The sequence below is a fragment of the Vigna unguiculata genome, chromosome 3 (genome assembly GCF_037176805.1).
Source record: "Vigna unguiculata cultivar grain cowpea cultivar isolate G323 ecotype 2 chromosome 3, ASM3717680v1, whole genome shotgun sequence".
Lineage (NCBI taxonomy): Eukaryota > Viridiplantae > Streptophyta > Magnoliopsida > Fabales > Fabaceae > Vigna > Vigna unguiculata.
In genome coordinates this window covers 54,374,695-54,397,827 of record NC_140794.1, presented here as the reverse complement: position 1 = coordinate 54,397,827, position 23,133 = coordinate 54,374,695, and the positions used below count along the sequence as shown (strand labels likewise).

At 32.0% G+C, this 23,133-nt stretch overlaps 2 protein-coding genes across 5 annotated transcripts; both read left to right on the top strand.

The window, feature by feature from the left end:
* Positions 1 to 899: 899 nt before the first annotated feature.
* On the top strand, positions 900 to 4,725 carry SCO1 (Translation elongation factor EFG/EF2 protein). The gene is made up of 4 exons (XM_028063672.2): positions 900 to 1,257; positions 1,841 to 3,255; positions 3,670 to 4,182; positions 4,384 to 4,725. Exons 1-4 carry the CDS (start codon positions 1,014 to 1,016, stop codon positions 4,549 to 4,551), a joined length of 2,340 nt encoding a protein of 779 aa, XP_027919473.2. The 5' UTR covers positions 900 to 1,013; the 3' UTR covers positions 4,552 to 4,725.
* Positions 4,726 to 14,947: 10,222 nt separating this feature from the next.
* On the top strand, positions 14,948 to 22,879 carry BETA-VPE (beta vacuolar processing enzyme). Of its 4 annotated transcripts, none has more exons than XR_014993457.1 (11): positions 14,948 to 15,472; positions 15,558 to 15,722; positions 17,028 to 17,184; positions 17,382 to 17,467; positions 17,558 to 17,757; positions 18,018 to 18,066; positions 18,157 to 18,363; positions 18,483 to 18,689; positions 18,933 to 19,149; positions 19,912 to 19,989; positions 20,971 to 22,879. XR_014993457.1 is itself a non-coding variant. In XM_085670721.1 (10 exons), the coding sequence occupies exons 1-9, from the start codon at positions 15,236 to 15,238 to the stop codon at positions 19,113 to 19,115; spliced, it is 1,491 nt and encodes a 496-aa protein (XP_085526847.1). In that variant the 5' UTR covers positions 14,948 to 15,235; the 3' UTR covers positions 19,116 to 19,149; positions 20,971 to 22,879. The 4 variants fall into 4 exon arrangements, 2 of the variants coding, with proteins under 2 accessions (XP_085526847.1, XP_027918860.1); XR_014993456.1 differs by having other exon boundaries at positions 19,906 to 19,989; XM_085670721.1 differs by lacking the exon at positions 19,912 to 19,989.
* The last annotated feature ends 254 nt before the right edge of the window (positions 22,880 to 23,133 follow it).

Genomic DNA, 23,133 nt, shown 5'->3' with positions numbered 1-23,133 from the left:
TATAACCTCCAAAACAATGAATGTTTAATCAGTCCGGTTATCTTTTAAATAGAATGATGCATGATCAAGATATGATATGTAAATATTTAGTTTGATAGATGGATTCTCTTTCTTCTCATATATTTTTTAAATGCTACATAATTTTGTGACTAAAAGAGTTGCGAAGCTATTTTATTTAAGATGTATTATTCTTAAAGTAACTGGAGTGTCAACTTTTGTATAAAAAAAATGTCAGAAGACAAAATTCAAAGAAATTTAAGAAAAATAAAAAGAAATCTAGGTGTGAAATAAAAGTACATGGTATAAGTGTAAAAGAAAAGATTCTAATGAATAAATTATACGTGACACCTTTTAAAAATATTGACAATATATCTAACGGTTCTTTCTCAATACATTGTCCATTATTAATTGAACTTTATTATTGTTTGATTTTAGATTTCATTCTTATTTTGTAAGTCTCTTTTCTGATTTTATATTTTATAAATACTCTAATGAACAATAAAATTTAAAAATGTTTAAAACCAGTAAAGTAAAGATAAAGGAAAATGGCAATATGTTGTGATAACTAGTGGTTCGTATAAGGCCATAATGAGTTCAATCCTTTGGAAAGAGAACCCTACTCAAAGAAGAGGGCTAATTGTTATCCACGTTGCCTTTATTTTCCAACCATGAAAAATAGATAGCTAAAAACTAAAACCATGTAAGCTAATTGCATATTTTGTAGGTCATTAAGACACCGGAGCACAACATTTCCTGTTCTCTCAAATATTAAATTAATAAATTTTTATATTTATTTCTGGTGAAGCTTAAATTCGTAAAATAGAAAAAGCTATAATTTTATATATACCTTAATAAATGATTTCTTTTATATATATATATAAAGTGCAGGGGAATAGAAGACACTATCTTGTTCCTAGGCCTTACCGAAAACTTGAGGCCAGGGTGAGTGTGTGGGTTTGTTTATCTCAAACACTGTAACAGAACAGAACAGAGGACGAGAAGAAGCTCAAAATATGGCGGCAGAGTCATCATTGAGGGTGGCCACCACCACTCTTTGCAACCTCAATGGGTCTCAGAGAAGACCAACCCCTCTCTCTCCGCTTCGCTTCATGGGTTTTCGCCCTCGACCCTCTCATTCTCTCACTTCCTCTTCCCTCTCACACTTTTTCGGGAGCACACGCATTAACTCCAATACTCCCTTTCCACGCCAACACGCTCCCAGAAGACCCTTTTCTGTTTTCGCCATGGCCGCTGATGGTATTCATCTCCTTTTCTCTAATAATTTCTTTTATTTAATTTTTCCAACTTCCTTTCTGCTTCGCGACTACTCTAATGTTTTGAATGTGGACTTGGTTTATTGAGGGAAATCGAAATGAATGAAACTTCTTTTTCTACAATTTCCGCTTTTTGGGTTTGTTTCAATTTTGTATCATGCATGCTTAATATTTGTGTTATTCTTGAATTTCGGCCTCGGTTGTGATATTAGGGAGAAAACCGTTATTTGTGTGTTCAATTGAGATTTGAAGTGAGATAAGGTGTCTTTAAAGGTAATGGTTTTTTGTTTTTCTGGTCCAATTTTATTCTGTAAGACTATGAAATGTGGTTGGCTTTCAATTTCGTATCATGCTTAATATTTGTGTTATTCTTGAATTTGGTTTAAGTTGTGATATAAGGGAGAAAACCGTTATTTGTGTGTTCAATTGAGAATTTAAGTGAGATAAGGTGTCTTTAAAGGTACCGGTTTTTCGGATTTTGGTCCAATTTTATTCTGTAGGACTATGAAATGTGGTTGGCTTTCTTTCATCCTTTTGGAAATGACCCTTTTTAACTTTGCTTCCAGACACAAAGAGGAGTGTTCCATTGAAGGATTATCGTAACATAGGTATCATGGCTCACATAGATGCTGGAAAGACTACTACGACTGAACGAGTTTTGTATTATACTGGAAGGAACTACAAAATTGGAGAAGTGCATGAGGGAACTGCAACCATGGACTGGATGGAACAAGAACAAGAAAGAGGGATTACCATTACTTCTGCTGCAACCACTACATTTTGGAATAAGCACCGGATCAACATTATTGATACTCCTGGTCATGTCGACTTCACCTTAGAAGTGGAGCGTGCTCTCAGGGTGTTGGATGGAGCTATATGCTTGTTTGACAGTGTTGCTGGTGTGGAACCACAATCAGAGACTGTGTGGAGGCAGGCAGACAAATATGGGGTTCCACGAATTTGTTTTGTCAACAAAATGGACCGTCTTGGAGCAAACTTTTATCGAACAAGAGACATGATAGTAACAAATTTAGGTGCTAAACCACTTGTAATTCAGTTACCAATTGGTTCGGAAGATAGTTTTAAGGGAGTTATAGACCTTGTTAGGATGAAAGCTATAGTTTGGTCAGGAGAAGAGCTGGGTGCCAAGTTTGAGATTGTAGATATTCCGGAAGATCTTCAAGAACTGGCTCAGGATTACCGATCCCAGCTGATAGAAACCATAGTTGAGTTAGATGACCAGGCTATGGAGAACTACCTGGAAGGAATTGAACCGGATGAGGAAACTATAAAAAAATTAATTAGGAAGGGAACCATATCAGCCAGTTTTGTCCCAGTGATGTGTGGTTCGGCTTTCAAAAACAAGGGTGTCCAACCGTTGCTCGATGCTGTAGTTGATTATCTACCATCACCACTAGACTTGCCTGCAATGAAGGGCAGTGACCCAGAAAACCCCGAAGTGACAATAGAGAGGGTAGCAAGTGATGATGAACCTTTTGCTGGATTAGCTTTCAAGATCATGAGTGATCCATTTGTTGGCTCCCTTACATTTGTCAGGGTGTATGCTGGAAAGCTAAGTGCTGGGTCTTACGTACTCAATGCAAACAAAGGGAAAAAGGAGAGAATTGGTAGACTTCTAGAAATGCATGCAAACAGCAGAGAGGATGTTAAAGTAGCTTTGGCAGGTGATATTATCGCTCTTGCAGGTTTGAAAGATACTATAACAGGTGAAACATTGTGTGACCCTGATAGTCCAATCATGCTCGAACGGATGGACTTCCCTGATCCTGTCATTAAGGTTGCAATTGAACCCAAGACTAAAGCTGATGTTGACAAGATGGCAACTGGTTTAATCAAGCTTGCACAGGAAGACCCTTCTTTCCACTTCTCCCGTGATGAAGAGATAAACCAGACAGTGATTGAAGGAATGGGAGAATTACATCTTGAAATCATTGTTGATCGGCTCAAAAGAGAATTTAAGGTAATATCTTATTCATTAGCTGTTATTGTCTTTGAAACTTTTAACTCCATCCTCGATGCTGTGCATGAAATAATTACAATTAGAAATAATAATAGCAAATAAACATGGACATATTATCTCATTAGATTGTAACGGAATCTGTTTGCTTGCACTTCCAATTTTCACTATTACCTGTAAAATAAGAACAAAGGGGTAAAGAACCTTCCTTGATAAAATCTCTGTATATCATCTGATAAGACATTGGTATTTGTCTGGTGTACTATTATTCCTTTCCTTTTTTATATGATTGTTCCCTTGGTGTGACCTGTTCTTCCTTTAGTAGTTTTATGCTAAATTAGTTTTACATATTTTAAGGATTATGTGGCAATAACATAATTTTTGTGAAAATCACATTATCTATATTTGTCAACGCAGGTGGAAGCTAATGTTGGTGCCCCCCAAGTAAACTACCGGGAAAGCATTTCCAAAATCGCAGAAGTGAAGTATGTGCACAAGAAACAGTCAGGTGGACAAGGTCAGTTTGCAGATATCACAGTAAGGTTTGAACCCATGGATCCAGGTAGTGGATATGAGTTCAAGAGTGAAATCAAAGGAGGTGCTGTACCAAAAGAATACATTCCTGGGGTGATGAAAGGATTGGAAGAGTGCATGAGCAACGGTGTGCTTGCTGGCTTTCCAGTTGTAGATGTACGAGCAGTACTTGTAGATGGTTCTTATCACGATGTAGATTCAAGTGTGTTGGCATTCCAATTGGCTGCAAGAGGAGCATTTAGAGAAGGAATTAGAAAAGCTGGACCGAGGATGCTTGAACCTATAATGAAGGTTGAAGTTGTTACTCCTGAAGAACATCTAGGTGATGTAATTGGTGATCTCAACTCAAGAAGAGGTCAGATCAACAGTTTTGGTGACAAACCAGGTGGCCTAAAGGTATGTTTAGTTACTTGGTTCTCTTGGATTATCCTTTTAAACTTCTCCTTGTTGGTTCTCTGGGTCATTAGGACCACATGGATACAGGTGAATAGGATGAATGAAGACAATGTTCAATTTTTTTTCAGTGGATTGTTTTGCTTTTAGTTTGGATTGGAGGTGGACTTATTCCTTTCTTGCTTTTGTTGGTGACAAACGCAGGTTGTTGATGCCTTGGTACCTCTTGCTGAGATGTTCCAGTACGTTAGCACACTTAGGGGGATGACAAAGGGCCGTGCATCCTACACAATGCAATTAGCCATGTTTGATGTGGTGCCACAGCACATTCAGAACCAACTTGCCTCAAAAGAGCAAGAAGTTGCCGCTTAGTGTATTTGCTTGGTCTCCCAACAAGGAATTTCTTACCTTTTGATACCCGTATTGTGTCCATTGTTAAATAGTTGGGTTTGTTTTTGGTATTTATTTATTGAATTTTTCCTTGTACAAATACAAGGTTAGCCAACTCAAATTTCAGAAGAAAAATAGGAGACGATTTTTCTTCCACATTGGAGAGATAATGAACTGATATGGGGCCAATAATAATGCATTTTTTGTTGTTTTGGGGGGAAACAAAGCGTGGTAACATGGATTCGCAAAACCATTGGAGAACCCAAAATTATTTACCTTTTGTTTTTAGGACAATATACGTTAATCAACTTTTTTTATCTACTTTTAACTCACCACTTCAATCACCATTAGATTATCATATCACATTACTAAAAAGAATAAAAAAAGATGATCTAATGATAATTAAAGTAATGGATTAAAAATGAATAAAAAAAAATGGGTTAAAATATCATTTTTCTTGATTTTAGTAAAAACTACAAATCAAACATGTCCACGTGACCCGGTGATTTTTCGAAGGTGTGTAAAACAAACAGTACATACCCAGTGATTTTGGCAACTTAATCACCAAATTCTGGTAGCACTATCCCCGTTTGATGCCATAAATGATAGGTAAGCAAACATTGTTTGATTAACTAATAGTGTAAAAGTTTGAATTTGAAGGCAAAAATACTACAATGCAAAATATAATCTTAAGAAAAAAAGAGAGCATAAAATGGCTTAGAATTGTAAAGGAAAAACTACTTGAAGCCCCATCCTTAATTCGACAAACGTAAAACTAATTTTCAGATTTCGCTTCCTCTGATGAGAACCCAATCAATGTTCATTCCCGTACAAACAGCCAAAACGCCAGAAATGGCACTGGTCTACGGTTTCTCAATTCTTACAATACTAAAAGCCAAATCAGCAATTACCAAAATTACGAACCTGCTTTACCTAAGTATATTGTACAAATGAAACCAAAATTGTCGTTCCGAATGAAAAGAAAAACTTATACAACGTTGGACAGTAACTAATCCGCGGCAGAAAGCAGTACGCAACAGTAGAGAGTAAAAATAAACTGCATTGACATGCCCAGGAAATTAATTCACCAGGACAAAATTTTCCAATAGAAAATTATCCTCGTTTTTTTGGCAGAGAAATAAGAGACATATAACCATGAGATACTTGGTTAAAGGATATGGTTATAGTGATCGAGAAATTGTCCTTTCATATGGTTATATGATATTAGTTTTACACATATAAAACATTTGATATCACTTTAACTCCCAAAATTTCAAGATAACGGTGTTATGAGTCTTTATTTTTATATAGTGTTTAACTTTGTCTTTTTTATTTAATGTGAGACTTTGACTCATATATTTTTTTTTTCATATGATATTTTTTTTTTCAGATGTATGACTTCATTGACCCATTTTTTATGTAATGGTTACTTCCCGAAACATCGATATCATTGTTGCCAACAAAAAGGAGGTGAGATTCTTGCAAGATATGATATGAAATTGCAGAAAAAGAGATAATACCTTTTTTTCTTTCCTCATCGTCCAATTTTAGATCAAAATATTTTTGGTGCTCTCGGCTTCATTCAGTTTCTTGAAGGTGTCTGAGTTGCGGAGGTTCATAATCTTTATAACATTTTGCGGTTTTGACCAATGCAGTACTTTTCCTCGTCAAAGCTCTGGGTATCATCTTGTAGTGTGATCTTAGTTTTCTTCCCCTTTCAACAGCCTTCTTGTAATCTTTTGTTCAATCCTGATGCGGGCATAAAACAACAATAGAAAAACCACATCAATCAAATTGAGCAAAAGCAAAAGGCATGACACTCTCTTAGTCAAGGTTGATCTCATGAGCATATCAACAAACTTAATTAACAAGGTAAATAGTGGATTTATTACATTATATCATACATATTTCGTTTTCAATATAATAAAAAAAATTAGACTTTTATTACAAAAACTTTAATTTTATCATTTAGCTCTGCATTTATTAGAGGAAAATATGAAATTAACCTTGATACAAGTCTTTTTATCTTCTATTTATTATCTAAATTTGAGGTACTATTCAGTCATATTAAAATTAATTTTTCTTTATTAAACTAAGTAATTACTAAAGATCAAATATACACTCATTTATATATTAATCATTTATGGACTTTAAACAAAATAATCATAATTAAAATTATTGTATTAAGTAAAATTTTTTATTATACTAAAAAAATATATCAGTATTATTATATTGAATTAACTATTTATCCAAATTAATAGTAGTTACATATTTGTAATATATAGTTATCAGAATTAGTTAAATCTCAACAACGTGCAAGCTTGTATGTAAATACATTTTCTTGATTATTTACAAGTCAATAAGAGAAAAATAATCATTATTATTTGTTCTATCTTTTTCTTATCATGTATTTTATGGTTGATGAATGGTTAAATAGAGCTTTTATTCATATATAGAGCTTTTATTACCTTTTCTCTCTCAAGCCCCATGAGTCTTCTGAATATTAAATATCCTATTCAAAATTATTTGTCTCTTACTAGTTTTCTTCAAATCAGACGTTGCTTTTTGTTTTAACATTTTCTATAAAAATGAGCCCACATCTTTTACTGAGATATTTAAATATAATTGTTGGAAAGAAATATGTTTGGTTCAGTTTGGAGAATTGATTCTAGTTTAATTAATTATTTAACGCAAAAATAAAAATTAACTGTTTCTCAATGTCAATTTTTTTACCTTTTAATTAATTTTAAAAACCAAATATATTAATTCTGGTTAAAAAATTAATTCTACGTCAATTCGACAAATAATCAAACACTTACTCAATTCTGAGTCAAACTAAACTTAGTCCTTGGAAGTGAATCTTTCCGAGAGAAAGCAGCCAATTAAATGTTACAAGATTAAACTTAAATTATTACCCTAAAGTTAGATGTGATCATGACCAAAACAATTAAGGATGTCATTCAAAAACAAAAGTTTCTTAATAACTTCCTTAATTCGAATAAATTAAATGACGAAGAATTATATATATCCATTTTCTTCTCAACAAAATTATTAAGGAAGACATTTTATATTACACATACAATTTTTCTTTAACTTAATGAAAATTTTGTTGCACGCAAAATTATCCCTTTAGAATAAAAACGTAAGCTTTCAATTAAAATTAAACAAATTCTTAAATAGAATTTATTTGAAACATAACTAAATAAAAAAATGTGTTTGTTTAAATATTTTAAATTTATTAACTCTTTGAGCCAAACTAAAACGTGTTTCTTAAACAAATAACTGGACATAGCACAAGAATCACAAAAAATATAATTTAAGAACATTTTATAAGAAAAATATTCCCATTGCAATGAATCTGAAAGTCAACCAACCCCTTTCAACCCTTGTGCATGAAAAACAACGCAGGTAGATACATTTCACATCTCCATATAATGTCAAAGAGTAAAAAGCAAATTAATAACACAAATTAAGCACCATTGGAAGACATATTTTCTCTTACATATATTAAGAACAACGCCGGTTCAACTAACTCTGGAATATTCTCTTGGTTCAACTTCCACCAACTTGTTGATAGTTCAAGCAACATATGATACAGTCAAAGAAACAAAATAAATAATTGAATGGAGAGGTACAATATTTTTACTTTTTACTGCTAAATTACTTTATATATAGAAAAAATGATATTAAAGACGATCAAAATTTGTCAATAACTGAAAAGAAAAAACCCTTGACAACATGATATTTTTAATGATATGATTGTACGGTAAATATATGTTAATAATTTTGGTATTTTTGGTTATGGATATTGGAAAATTTTCAGATGTGTGATATAAAATATACGAGATATTCACGTGGTAAATTATTTTTGTAGATGTGATCTATTTGTCAATTAATTTTATAATTTTTGTATAAATTTTGATATTGTAATCCCATATAATTGATAATAATTTATTTGGCAACTACTCTCTCATGGAGAGAAATCTCTATAAATTTCGTAGGTGCTATGTGCTTTGGGTCATGAAACCTGTTCTCTTCTACAATATACTATGTCATCAAAGTTTAGAGAATGAGAGTTTGAAACGAAAAAATACACTAAAGGATTCTCGGATTCTCATGACAGTGACAATGACTGAAGGTTAGTCCTTAATCATTTTCCGCATTAGTTTTATATTTGGTATCATATCAAGGTTAAATACCTTTGCTTTATTGTTTAAATTTATCATGTTTTTTTTTGGATTATTTATTTGTGCTTTATTGTGTTTGATGTCAAACATAACATTATTGGCATCGGAGGTGTTACTATTGATGATGACGCTAACCCAATGTTGGGTTATGCGGTTATGAGTATAAACGGAGCATTCGCATTGCGACCCTTCGACGCTTGGTTAGAATTGCTCTATAAATCCGAGATTCATATAATGTAAAACGCGGTCACTTGTTGATGGGGTTAACAATAACACAAATAATATACCAGAGAATGAAGCAGATATAATTGCCCTTAACTTGCAAGGATCTATGAGGGGCAACTATCAAAGAGCAACAATAATAAATCGCCACAATCACAAATAAAGGCACCAAGATTTGTAACGTGGAAAACCTCTCAAATCAACAGTAAAAAACCACAAGTCGTCCAGGCCAAAGAAATAGCTCAACTATGATCAATCAAGAGTACAAATGATTCTCAATCAACAACACAAATTAGTGCCAACACCCAACCAAATAACAAAGCAACAAAACTTTCACATAGAGAAGAACAAGAGAAGAAAAACCTATAAAATCACTGGTGCAGTGCGAAATTAATATCTCCCAACTCAGACCTCGTATCGACGATCCGACCGGTCAGAATGAAGAACAATGTGTTCCGAACCTGTTGTAAAATTTTTAGCCCAATCCAAAGTTGAATGAATCCGCAGTGCCGATTTTACGGTGACAACTATGTGAAAAAACGTGAACAAATTTTTCCCTCTACCTCTCTCTCTATGTGCTAGGATTTTCAATTTTTCAATGTGTTTTGACTCTATTGTTTTGTCTCTCTATTTATTTTACAGCCCCTTCTCCACTAGATTAAGTGAGGCATGAACTTCTCAAATTTTTGGGTCTTTTCTTCATATAGGAAGGGAGCCCAATACAACACTTGCTTATGACAATTGACACCATTCTTGAATAGTGAGTGTGCTGATTATTTTAAGATCAAAGATGAATTGAAAATGCACCTTTTGGGTCTTTTCTTCACATAGGAAGGGAGCCCAATACCCAACACTTGCTTATGACAATTGACACCATGCTTGAATAGTGAGTGTGCTGATTATTTTGAGGTCAAAGATGAATTGAAAATGCACCTTTGTTTTGGTTAAAATAATAAGGAGTATATAACTTTATATCTATATTTTAACGTGAAATATTTTATGGTGTGATGGTTAAGTAATGCTTCTATTTGGACTACTGTATGATATGATTGACATATGATTTATCCTTTTAAATATTTTGATAAAAGAACTCTTTCATATAAAACTGAAGAAAACCATATTATGAGATTTTTTACATACTATAAGTTTTGTACGTACTATAAAGTTTTACACGTACTATACGATTTTCTACGTACTACAAGTTTTGTACGTAATATATATTTTTATATGAAACCAACAATAAAGTATAAAACCATTTGGTTTAGCACAATTTTTGTGAAGCTTTATACTTTACTGCACTTAGAATATGAGGATAATATAAATTATATGTTGTATGATTAGTTTATTTTAAATGTTTGAATGATAGATATTTTTTTTAATGAATTAGAAAGTAGTGACAAAATCTCTGTTGGATTGATATTTATAATCATGTAATAAACATTAATTGTAATTAATTATATGTGATGGGATGAATTTTTACCTACAAGAATTTTCTTACATCTTTATGATTAATTAGTATTCAATATTGGATTATATTTCTCTTCTCAACTTGCCCACAAAAATTGAGAGAAGGAAGAGCAGGAACGTAGTCTAATAGTTGTTTTATCATTCACTTAGATGAGTCTAATTGAGTAAGACTTTAACCCACAAACAAGTTTTATGTCACTAGACTCATTTGTTAAGATGTGTGTTTATATCAATAAAACATAATAGTTAATAGTTTTATCATTTGGTGAGGTAAGTCTATTGAAGTAAGACTTTAGCCCACATGCAAGTTTGTCCATCACCTCCAAACTATTAGTTTGTTTTTGTTTATACTATATATATATATATATATATATATATATATATATATATATATATATATTGTATAGTCAAACTGATAGTTTGGAGGTGATAGACTACTTCTATTTAGATTTTGTTGGTTGCATTAATACCAGGAAATCAACATCTGGTTATGTTTTTATGCTAACTAGTGAAGCTATATTTTGAAGCAGCAAAAAGCAGACCTTGACTGCTACTTCCAATATCTAGTATGCAGGTTGAGTTTGTTTTTTATTTTGAGACTACCTCACATGGTGTATAATTGAAGAGTTTTATATCTGGGTTTAGAGGTGTGAATTTAATTGCTAGGTCATTGAAGTTGTATTGTGATAACTCTGTTGCGTTATTTATGACTAAGAATAATAGAAGTGGAAGTCAAATTAAGCATATTGACATTACATATCTAGCCATAAGAAAACGTGTTAAGTGGTCATTGGGCACGATTAACACTGAGTTGATGATTGTCGATTTTCGATCCTTTGAATAAAGGCATGCCATTCAAGAATTTTAAGGATCATTTAGTGCAAATGAAAATTGGTTCCATGTTGTGATAATCATTATTTTTAATAAAACTCTATTTCATTTTTTCTCATTTTATTGTGCACAAAGTTTTTATTTTGAGAAATTTCGTTTGACCCAAAATAAACATATGGTTTATTCATTATAGTTAAGAGTCTTTGATGAGAGACTTAATATATTATGATACATGGAAAATAATACTCACTTTTGGAGGACCTGTCACCATGATCCCAAATGGGTGATATGGGATATAATATCACAATGATCTCAAATGTGTGATATTAGATATATGAGATACTCACATGGTAAATTATATTCATTGATGTGGTCCATTTGTCAAACCATTAGTTTTACAATGGATTCCTAAATTCAAATGGTGTGTTTTTATATTTATTTATTTTTGTGATGGTATTGAAAATAGACTTGCATATGTTTGTGGATTAAATGACTCATTGTTGGGTTTATATATTATGGATTATGGTTATATATCATTGTCGCACTTGTGTGTTCACATTTTTTAATTTTCATAAATGTTTGAGTTAAAATCAATAAAGAATATATAATTAATTTTTAAAATCTTTGTTAAAAGTAAAATTAAAAAAATAATATATGTACACAAAAGAAATTTTTAAAATAACGGTTAACAATAGAAGAAGTTTTATAAAAAATGATTAAAGGTAAATTAATTTTAAAATAATAATTAAAGATAAAACTAAAAACCGAAATGTGAACACAAAAGAAAATGTCATCTTTATATATATTAGCGAAAACACAAGTGCTATCGCGTTTGTATGTTCGCATTTTTTAATTTTCATAAAAAATTGAATTAATATATAAAAAATATATAATTAATTTTTAAAATAGTCATTAAATATAAAATTAGAAAAATAAAATATGTACACAATTTTTTTTAAAATAATCGTTAAAAATAGGTTTTAGAATAAATAAGCTATTTATAAAATAATTAATTGCTTAAATAATAATTAAAAATAAAATTAGAATAACAAAATATGAACAAAAAAAATATCATATATATATATATATATATAATATTCGTCTTAGATATACAAATTATTTCATAACACTTTTAACTTAAAATTTTAACTATTGATTTTATATTACCATTAAATTTATATATTTTTTTATATAAGAATTATAAGAGATATTATATATATATATATATATATATATATATATATATAATTATTCAAGAGTACTTTTAACCTAAAATTTTAAAGACAATAAAATAAAATAAAATTATGTGTCTGTCATTGTATATATTTAAATTTATTTAATTATTTGCGACACTCATCAATCTAATAGAGATATAGGAATAAAAAGAGAATTTGGAAGCAACAAATTTATGAGTAGGGTTATAGCTGCAACTTACCAAACTCAACTTGTAGCCAGGAAACAACGGGCCTACACAACTTAGTTCAACTAACTTGAGCCACACATATATAATAGAAAATCTAGAGTCTCAACCACGTACTAAGAATTTCTTAAACCATATAAAGCCACTTGAAAGTTGAGACTCGAAAGACCAGAATAAGATATTTTATTTAAGTGGCTCTAATCAATACTGATTAGAACTCCTAAGGATAATATTCTTGGTTGGGTCAGTGGATTCATTCAATACTGAATTGATTAGCCATAAAAATATCTGCTTTAAAAAATACTTAAATTGCCTCTGTGGCTCTCTAATAGTCGCCTCGTCATTCGTTCAAAGAAAAAACCAAGATTGTAAACCGCAATAATTATGTGGCATGAAAAATATTATGAATAGCACCACAATTGCAAGTACTAGATATTTTGGAAGAAACACGAGTTCAAATGTATATAATGGATGGAAAAGGCATCAATTATGGGACTAATATGACTTGCGTATGTCAACTTTACTAAAACTGATATTAAATTTGCATGGAAGATACCCCAGATATACATTCAATCTACACAATTCTTTATAAAATCATCATTTCATTTTATATGAACACGCGTGTTAGTTACAACTATAAGCTGGATGTAAGACTAAAATAAAAAAGAAATAATCTTTTTATTAAAGTTTGTTTAAATCCTTATATATATATATAGTTTTTATATTTCAAAGTTTTTCCGATAGATCGAAATCTTATTTATCATTACACAATTCCTTGGTCTTAAGTAATTAGACTTGCTTAATATAGATTGAAATTCTAGTTTTCACTACACAATCTCTCAATCTTAAGTATGTTAGAATTTTACCTATCATTACACGACCTCTCAGTCTTAGCAGTACGATTTGTTTAAGATAGGTCAAAATATTACCTATCATTTCATAACCTCCATAGTTTTGAACGATTAGACTTCTTCATTAATGTTATCTTCAAAAGGTGTACTCGGTTATGCATAAAATACAATTATGGTGCCAATGAGTATTCGGATAGGCATGAAACACAGTTATGGATTATTGTTTGTGGGTATGATGATTTAGTTTTAGTTCACATCGAGCTAGAGCATCAAAATAACTCATAACCCATATTGCTTATGTAGAATAATGAAGAAGAAAATATTTAGTTATGAAAAATAATTGGTATAAATAAGAGAAAGGAGAAGCAAAGAGAAATAAAAATATCAATTACGGATGTAATAAATAAGGTATATGAAATTATAGAAGAAATGAGTTGAAACATAGAAATACGGTACAGATATTCGCATACCGTCTTTATTTTAAAATAAAGTCACCGGATCAATCGTGATGTACCTAAAGTCTTTGGTCGACAAAAAAGTCAGAAAAAAGTAGGGTAGTTGATTCCATTCCAAACTTAAAGATAATATACATTATTATTTTTCTTATGAAGTTATCTTAAATATATTTTTCTCTAATTCCAATGAAATGGTTTTTAAAGGATTCAATGAGATAAAATTATAAATGTTTACGCTGAATTAACAAATAAATCATTTTACCTTTTAAGCTCAAATATAATTTTGTATCTGAATACAGTCACATTCTGTTTTTGTTATTATTTCTCTTTGTAGTTTATGTAATTTTATTTATATTATTAAAAATATTAATTTATCTATTTTTGTTTCTATAAAATTCAACACTCTCAAATATATCGGAAAACTAAAATTTAATAAATTAATTTTAAAAAATAAGTTATTATTAGAAGTCTTCACGTAATACACACACACATATATATATATATATATATATATATATATATATATATATATATATATATATATATATATATATATATGTAAAAGAATCATGAAACACTATATTTATTGACATTATATTATAAAAGGATATATTTTACCCTTCTTTCGAATAACATTGATATTATTAATATTCATCAGTTTATTTTGGCGGTGTGTTACATCTTAATTGTTATTACACATATAAAAAACTAATTTAAAACAAAAAATAAAGCATTAAATTAAAAGCAGAATACGAAAGATAAAAACATTTTTTTTCTGCAGAGACTATTTTAGAAAAACCAATATAAATAGATCCAATTATTGAAGCGTATTTTTTTATGTTGTACTTGGCTTTCACGAATCCAACATGTATTGGTATAATAATGTTAACGGTGGAAACCGAGGTTAACCGAGTGAATATAAATAGATTAGCTGCAAGAGAGAGAGAGAGACCCATGCCTTTGATAGAAAGTGCACGCTTTCCCGGAAAAAGAGAGCAGAGTGAGTGAGAGACATAAGTAAACCCCTGCATCCAAATTCACACCATTCTGGCAGAGGCAGTTCAACAAGACACGCACCCTTAATTCATTGTAACGTGTCATCTTCTGAATTTGCATGCCATAGGGTCATTAACCTCCTCAGTCCCTTAATATACACTCCTCTGCTTCACCAACCTCTCTGCAAATTTCCACACTTCTTCTCAGAACTGTTACGGAATTCATCGTTTCACTGACATGGCCGTTCGACGCTCTCTGCTCAGCAAAACCACGTGCTGCAGCGTCGTGGTTTGGTCGTGGATGCTGGTGGCGCTGATGAGAGTGCAGGGTGCAGGCGCCAGGCCCAACCGGAGGGAGCAGGGCTCGATCATAAAGTTACCCAGCGAAGCGGTGGATGCTGACTCGGATGAAGTGGGAACGCGATGGGCGGTTCTGGTGGCCGGTTCAAACGGTTACGGAAACTACAGGCATCAAGTGAGTTGGTTTATTTCGATTTCTAAAATTAGATAATAATGAGTTAATTGGTTTTGTTTTTAACTAATGGTTTGATGAAGTACAGGCAGATGTGTGCCACGCGTACCAGTTGCTGATCAAAGGTGGAGTGAAAGAAGAAAACATTGTGGTGTTTATGTACGACGACATAGCCAACCACGACCTGAATCCCAGACCTGGAATCATCATCAACCATCCTCAGGGTCCAGATGTCTATGCTGGGGTTCCTAAGGTCATTTTCTATTTAAGCTAACATACTTAATTATTTTTGTACTTCTAGTGGGATTAGCTCCGCTAATGCTTAATTAATTGGCTCCTGTCAAACTTTCACGCTTTAATTTTTCTCAATTATTCAACAACTGCCAAGGTTTCCATGTTCGTGTTTCGAAATGGAAAACTTTTTTTTTTTTTTCGACCTTTCTTTTTTTAAATAAGGTGGTGCAACATGTCTGCGGATTGTATGATGCTTGTATATTTGAAAGAAAAAACGCGCATATCAGTTAAGCGAGTCTTTTGTCTTTGAGATACAGTTGTACTATATTAACATTCATTTCTCACTTTTAGAAAGAAGAGAGACGTGTATGGTTATCAATGGAAAAACACAAAAAAAAGTGTGGTGGAAAAAAAGTATTTCAAAAACATTTAATCATACCTAGTCGCTGTGGGAAACAGAAATTAAATTACGAAAAAAAGATTTAACATTTTTATGTCATTGTCTGATTGTGCGTTGGAGCATATAAGTCTTAAGTTTTTCTTAGGTGTGGCATCCCTAGTTTAGTTTTTTTTTTTTTTTTTTTTTTTTTTTTTTTTTTTATGGAAAGCGACGTTGATATTAGATCATGTCTAATGAAACTTATATATATAATTAATTATTTTTTTATTAATAAAAATGTTATTTTGGTAGAAATTTTTTCTTAAGAGTTTCTTTTAAGAAAATGCTTTATAATTGATGAATATTTTTCACAAGCAGCTTTCTTTAGTAAGAAATTCATGTTTATGAGAATTATATTGAAATAATGTTTTATCTTTTAATTGATAAGAAATTAGTTTAAGAAAGTTTCCATTTGACTCGGGAATAAACTTTTTCTTAAGAAGAAGATAAGAACAATAAAACTCCGTATGAAACTTTTGTTGCTGGCAACAATTGACTTAATTAATTGTGGTACTTGGCATATGGATGGTGGTGGAGTAACTTAAAATCTAATATGTTTGATTTGATAAATTAGGGGAGGACACTGGTAACGCAATTATTGGGTTGTTGATAGACATTAGATGTCTAAAGTTTGCGATCACTATTGATGGTATTTTTCTAATAGTAATATTTTAATGGTCAATTCATAAGGCACTAGCTTCATTGTCTAAACAAATTAATCATTACAGTGACAAATAGAAAACGAATCGTTACCTTTTGTTCTTGTTTTTGGTGTAAATAGAAAAGGATTTGTTACCTATACTATTAGAAAATCGCTTCTTTTGTGGTGTTCTGTTCATTGAATTTGTCCCTTGATTTTTTTATTTATTTTTTAATTTATTTTAGGATTACACTGGTGAGAATGTGACGTCCCGGAACTTCTACGCCGTTCTTCTTGGGGACAAGAGTAAAGTGAAGGGAGGAAGTGGCAAGGTGATTAATAGCAAACCAGAAGATAGAATATTTATTTACTACTCTGATCATGGAGGTCCAGGAGTTCTTGGTGAGTTAAGCTTTTCATTTTTTTTTTTCAGTTGTTTCTAAAATTATGAAGCTTCAGAATTCAGTCATTGAGGTATACAGTATTTGAACATAGTTATATGAAGTAAAATTATGCAAGGGCAAAAAACTGTTCAAACCAGAACTATGTTTATACTAGATAAAGACATTATAGCTTTGTGATTTCTATTTTGATTGTAGGGATGCCAAACATGCCCTACCTTTATGCCATGGATTTTATGGATGTCTTGAAGAAGAAACATGCATCTGGAGGCTACAAGAAGATGGTAAAAATTCATTTCTTAAGTATATGATGACTGAAAATGATGCCAATAACTTTAATTAAGTTGTGAAAAAGTTACGATGTGGCGATGTAGGTGATATACGTGGAAGCTTGTGAAAGTGGGAGCATTTTTGAAGGTATAATACCCAAGGATTTGAATATTTTTGTCACAACAGCATCGAATGCCCAAGAGAATAGTTGGGGAACTTATTGTCCAGGAATGATTCCTTCTCCTCCTCCAGAATACATCACTTGCCTGGGGGATTTGTACAGCGTTGCTTGGATGGAAGACAGGTATAAATACATTTTTCTTGTGTTCAACTTCAACCCATCATAAACATAAAAAAGAAGGCTTTTTTTCACTTAAAGTTCTGCACCTCACTCACTTTGGTCAACGTCCTTTTGTTATTTGTTTTGGCCTTTGATGACATTGAAAGTAAATTGTAATGGCCGCCAAAATTTGAATTTTTTTAGTGACAAAGGGATTGATGATATTATGTTAACTTTCACTCTGTTTGAATGGCGAAACTGACTTCCACTTAAATTTTCTGCAGTGAGAGTCACAATCTGAAAAGAGAATCCGTGGCACAACAATACCAATCGGTAAGAAATTTTAAATGAATTGCACTCCTGTGTATTTTGAATATTAGCATTGGGGGAAAAGAAAACTGAGAAACATTTTTTCTTGTGCAGGTAAAACAAAGGACTTCAAATCTTCAGGACTACGGGATGGGTTCACATGTGATGCAATATGGTGATGCCAACATCACAGATGAAAAGCTTTATTTATACCAAGGTTTTGATCCTGCCACTGTGAACTTCCCTCCACACAACAGACTAGAAGCTAAAATGGAAGTTGTTAACCAGAGAGATGCAGAACTTTTCTTCATGTGGCAAATGGTATGCCCCTTCATAGATTTCTCTACGTCCTCACTTTCAAGTAATCAGATTTATTGCTAAAACACTGTTACTATGGTAATAATAACACATCTAGTTACAAAACTGGTTTTGTTTCACAGTATCAGAGATCAAACCAGCAGCCAGAAAAGAAGACAGACATCCTCAAACAGATTACGGAGACAGTGAAGCATAGGAAACACTTAGATGGCAGCGTGGAATTGATTGGAGTTTTGTTGTATGGACCGGGAAAAGCTTCTTCTGTTCTACAATCCGTGAGGACTCCCGGTCTTCCCCTTGTTGATGACTGGACATGCTTAAAATCAATGGTAAACGAAAATAACTAAGTCTTCTTTTTTCTGTTAACATTCATTGCACATTTGTATTCTTTTCCTTAAATAAATTTTCTTCTATCACTTCTTCCACACATGGTGTGATCCATGCACAAGACTCACCAAAATGCATGTGATGAGAGATTGGACCAATCCTGTCCAATACATATTCCACAAAAGGGAAACATCAGTTTAAATATTATTATTAGCTGATGACTGATACACAACTTGGGGTTGCAGGTCCGGGTGTTTGAAACTCACTGTGGGTCTCTGACTCAGTATGGAATGAAACACATGCGAGCATTCGCCAACATATGCAACAGTGGTGTTTCTGAGACCTCCATGGAGAATGCGTGTGTGGCAGCCTGTGGTGGCTATCAAGCTGGCCAATTACATCCATCAAACATAGGATACAGTGCTTGATTTTGGGCTGTGCACACAAAGACCGGTTGATAATGTAATACTCTGAATTGCATTCTCACTACTGGTTTATGCTGCTTAGATCAAATTTGTTTTTTGTATAACTTGAGTAGCCCAATAGCATAGTAGTTATACTGGTCGTGTATATAAGTGTAATAATACCCTTTACATAAAATAAGTACAATTTTAGTTAGTATATTTCGTGCTCTAATATCTTGGTGAAAGCCATTCCTTCAAATCCAGGACATCTTTCTTATCTTAGTTTTTAGTATGATCTGTTGCTATCCTTTCATGAAATTAATCACAAGCAACATATGTTTAACTTCGTAAGGAAGATTAAAATATACATATTATCGAGTTTTGTTACTCTTGGTAATTGTATGAACAAATGTGCAAGTACCGAACAGCATATGAATGAATAATAGATTAAAGATATTGGATAATCCTCTTCAATTTTAGGAGTTTCCACAGATAATGGGATAATTTAAAACTAAAACAAAAAGAACTAATCTGACTTATTTAAAATTGGCACTCTTTCAGCACCCCTTGTCTTGGAGATTGTAAATTTCAAGATTCTTTCTTAGAAGTTCTAATCTTCTGAATGAGAATGATTTTGTAAATATATCTGCAAACACTGAGATTGAAATCGCAGCTTTGATTATCAACAAACATCTCTATGCTGTGTTCTTGCTTCAGTCCCAAGTCTGTCAGAATGTTTCTTAACTTGATTTATAGTTTTAGTTGCAGCAATGAAATCAGTTAGAATACTTCTTAACTTGATATATGGTTTTAGCTGCAGCCATGAATTCTGCTTCTGCTGAACATCAAACACACACACAAAAAAATGAACACAGAACACCAAGCCCATACTGAAACGGTACTCTGGCATACTTTTCATATCAGAAAAGCTAATTAGTTTGAGTTCTTGTACCTCAAAAAATTCAATTAATTTGAAGACTTGTAGCTTGCACTGCTTGACTTTCTAAATGATAGTACTTTTTATGTATTTAACAATTTATGTATCTAACAATTCTCTTGTTGCTTTAAGTGCAATTTACTGGCCCAGACAATTCTCTTGTCGCATCAAGTGCAATTTATTGGCACAAGACAACCAGTTTACTGGAAATAAGATGTAGTGATTACTGCTTTTAAATCATAGTGATTAGTGCAGGAAAAACAATTTATGTAGTGTAAACATCAGTACATGAAGTTTACTGTTTGACGATTGTTTTCTATGGTTCTAACCTTTATTAGGTTATTTTTAGTCCAGACTGTTTAAATTATGCAGGATACATATTATATGGACTTTCGCAATAGTATGAAAAAACTAATTACATAAAGAATACAAATATATGAAAATCAAAGCTGCGGAATATAGAAATATATGAAAGTCAAAGCTTGTCGGAATGATGAGGTAATAGCTAATGAGCCCTAAAGAAAAGATACGAGAGCAGCAGCAGATCAATATAACACATCATATTAAGCACCTCGACATTTGCTGTGATAATTATATACTGGGAACCCATTTGTTGATATTTTTCTAGGCTAATTACATTTCCATAGGATGTATTTTGTTCTTATTTCTTTGTTTTAGATTTGAATTGATTTTTCCAGATAAAATGTTATTTTTCTTAAAATGTGTTAATTTGAACTTGATAGATAGAAATTTTTTGTGAATAAGCATAAAAGTGCATTTTGGCGGCTATGACATTTTTTGACTGTTTGGCCTATAACTTTTGTTACAAAACTTCAATTAAGTTGATTCTTTTTGTGTTGCATTCCATATTTAAATATTTAATTTGAGTGTAAGAACATAACTCTATGCTGATTGTTGTTTAATTTTGAAAAATTGGAACAGTTTGCAGAGGTACTGAACTTGACTAGTATGTGCAACCTATAGCAACCAAATTGGAAGTTAATTGGACAGCTAAGACAAGCAAGAGCAACCTGCATTAGCCTGTGAAGGAAAGTTGAGGCAGTGAAAGCTTGAAGAGTCAATTACCTGTTTACATGCAACCTGAGTGGCTGGTAATTGAGTTGAACCATATGATCACGGTGCAACCTCCTGGACCAGTACCACATGACAGGCTAGAAAGAAGAAATCAGAGGAAACTTGGCTACAGTGACCTGTTCTTACCTATTAAAAACAGTTGAAGCTTTGGAAACTTGAAGAGACATATAACTTGGAAACCTGTAAGCTGATTAGTTTGTAGAAATAATTAGGTGTTAGTAAGCTGAAGTTGGTGTATTGACTGTAATGTAACCTGCTCTGAACTGTTTGTTTAGTTTTCATCATAGTTTTTAATCTATAAAATACTTGTATCTTATTCAGAAAAAAGATCATCAGACATTTTAGTTTTTCTAGTTTCCCGTTTTTTATTTTCTCTGGTTTTTGTGATTATTGGAGCTCCAAAGTTCTCTTCCAAATTTCTCTGCAATGAATATCGGTTCTTCTTCTAAATCCTCTTTTTCTCAAGCATTTTCGTTCTCAATTTAAGTAACTAGCATTTACAAATTACATTCACAGTTACACAGTTTCACTCAATTCCAGTCACTGTTCCAGTTCTGCAATGCACTGTCTTCATAAAAGAGAAGTTAATTAAATATTTATTTGGATTGTTCATTAAAAACTATTTATTTAAAATTAAAAAAAATCTTTATTATTCTAGGAATTATAATTAATTTTTCCTAGCCTTGTTAATCAACTTTTTGGTTAAGGATAAAAAGACATGAGATACATATTTGTAAAATACTAGAAGGAGGATTTGAACTATTCTAGTGATGTGGTTTATAAGCTCCTTCCAAAGGGATCTTCAACCTGATCTTCATGTATGAAGAAGAACTATTACTACTACACCAGAGTATTGGTCTAAGAAAAGTTATATGCATTCACCTGCTTAATTTCTTTTATCTTATTTTTTTATTTATCTCTTTTTCTTAATTACATTATTTGTCACATCTATTATTTATAGTAAAGAGTAGAGATTTGAGTTACAAACTCTTAAACTAAATCTCAATTCCAATGAATGGAGTTGAGAATATGAAGTTTTCAGTTTTCAGTTGATGAAACAACAAATTGTAAGGGGCCTGTTGTAGGTTGGAGTGGTGGCAATAATGTTCTGAACTCTCTGGAACTCAGAGATTGTGCAGGGTATGGTTATTACACCAGGATAATCGAAGCCGTAAACTTTCTCTGCATCTTCCAATAGCTTTCCGAGAAGGGGGTGATTGAAGTGAGTAACTGGCACCAAAACACGTTGCTTCTCATCTTCTGATTCGCCTACACACACTGTCAAATGTCCCTTTGGTAGATCTGTTGAACCGTTACCCAATTGAGCATACTTGGATTCCAACTTTGATAAACACAGTTTATTGGTTCCTTGTCTAAAACACCACACCAATCTCAAGACTACACGCGTCGAATTCTTGTGTGACTTTCTGACCATTCTCAGAAGAAGTATTCAAAGAAGAGAGTTTCAAATGAGGGCTTACTTTTTCATCTCATGAGTATCACCCTTTTATATAAACTCAAATTATTCTGCGTTGGTTGAAAACTGTGATTTACTTGACATAGTAATTTTGTTGTCATTATAGTTGTACCAACGATGATATAAAGGAAAAGCATTAAGGTCTGCAGATAGACATTTGAGAGTTGAGACAAAGAGTAAGTGGCTGAGCTGTCAATGGTCCAAATATTTCTTTATGATGTCTTTTATGAAATGATGCAAGATTTGGTCTGTTAATGTTTAAAAGAATTCTTGGTTTTCCTCAATTGTTTTACTCCTATTTTGGCATTATCTTTACAAGTTTTTACCTTGGGAAGATACAGAGGAAGCAAGATATTCCTAGTAGTGTGTGAGATTATATGATATAATAACAAAATAATAAAAAAAATCAACCTATGATGCAATTTATTGAGAATTGACGATAAACACAAGTGAAGTTTGATAAACTTTTGGAAAAAGAATAATTGGATTTTGGATTCATTTGCTCAGAAAAAGAATCAATCGGTGTTTTGGAT

Excerpts from the sequence above, each read along its gene's own strand:
- SCO1 (XM_028063672.2), top strand. The coding sequence starts at position 1,014 with ATGGCGGCAGAGTCATCATTGAGGGTGGCCACCACCACTCTTTGCAAC. Across the intron at positions 1,258-1,840 it reads TTTCGCCATGGCCGCTGATG|ACACAAAGAGGAGTGTTCCA; the intron begins GTATTCATCTCC and ends CTTTGCTTCCAG. Across the intron at positions 3,256-3,669 it reads GGCTCAAAAGAGAATTTAAG|GTGGAAGCTAATGTTGGTGC; the intron begins GTAATATCTTAT and ends TTGTCAACGCAG.
- BETA-VPE (XM_085670721.1), top strand. The coding sequence starts at position 15,236 with ATGGCCGTTCGACGCTCTCTGCTCAGCAAAACCACGTGCTGCAGCGTC. Across the intron at positions 17,185-17,381 it reads TGGAGGTCCAGGAGTTCTTG|GGATGCCAAACATGCCCTAC; the intron begins GTGAGTTAAGCT and ends TTTTGATTGTAG. Across the intron at positions 17,758-18,017 it reads GTTGCTTGGATGGAAGACAG|TGAGAGTCACAATCTGAAAA; the intron begins GTATAAATACAT and ends AATTTTCTGCAG.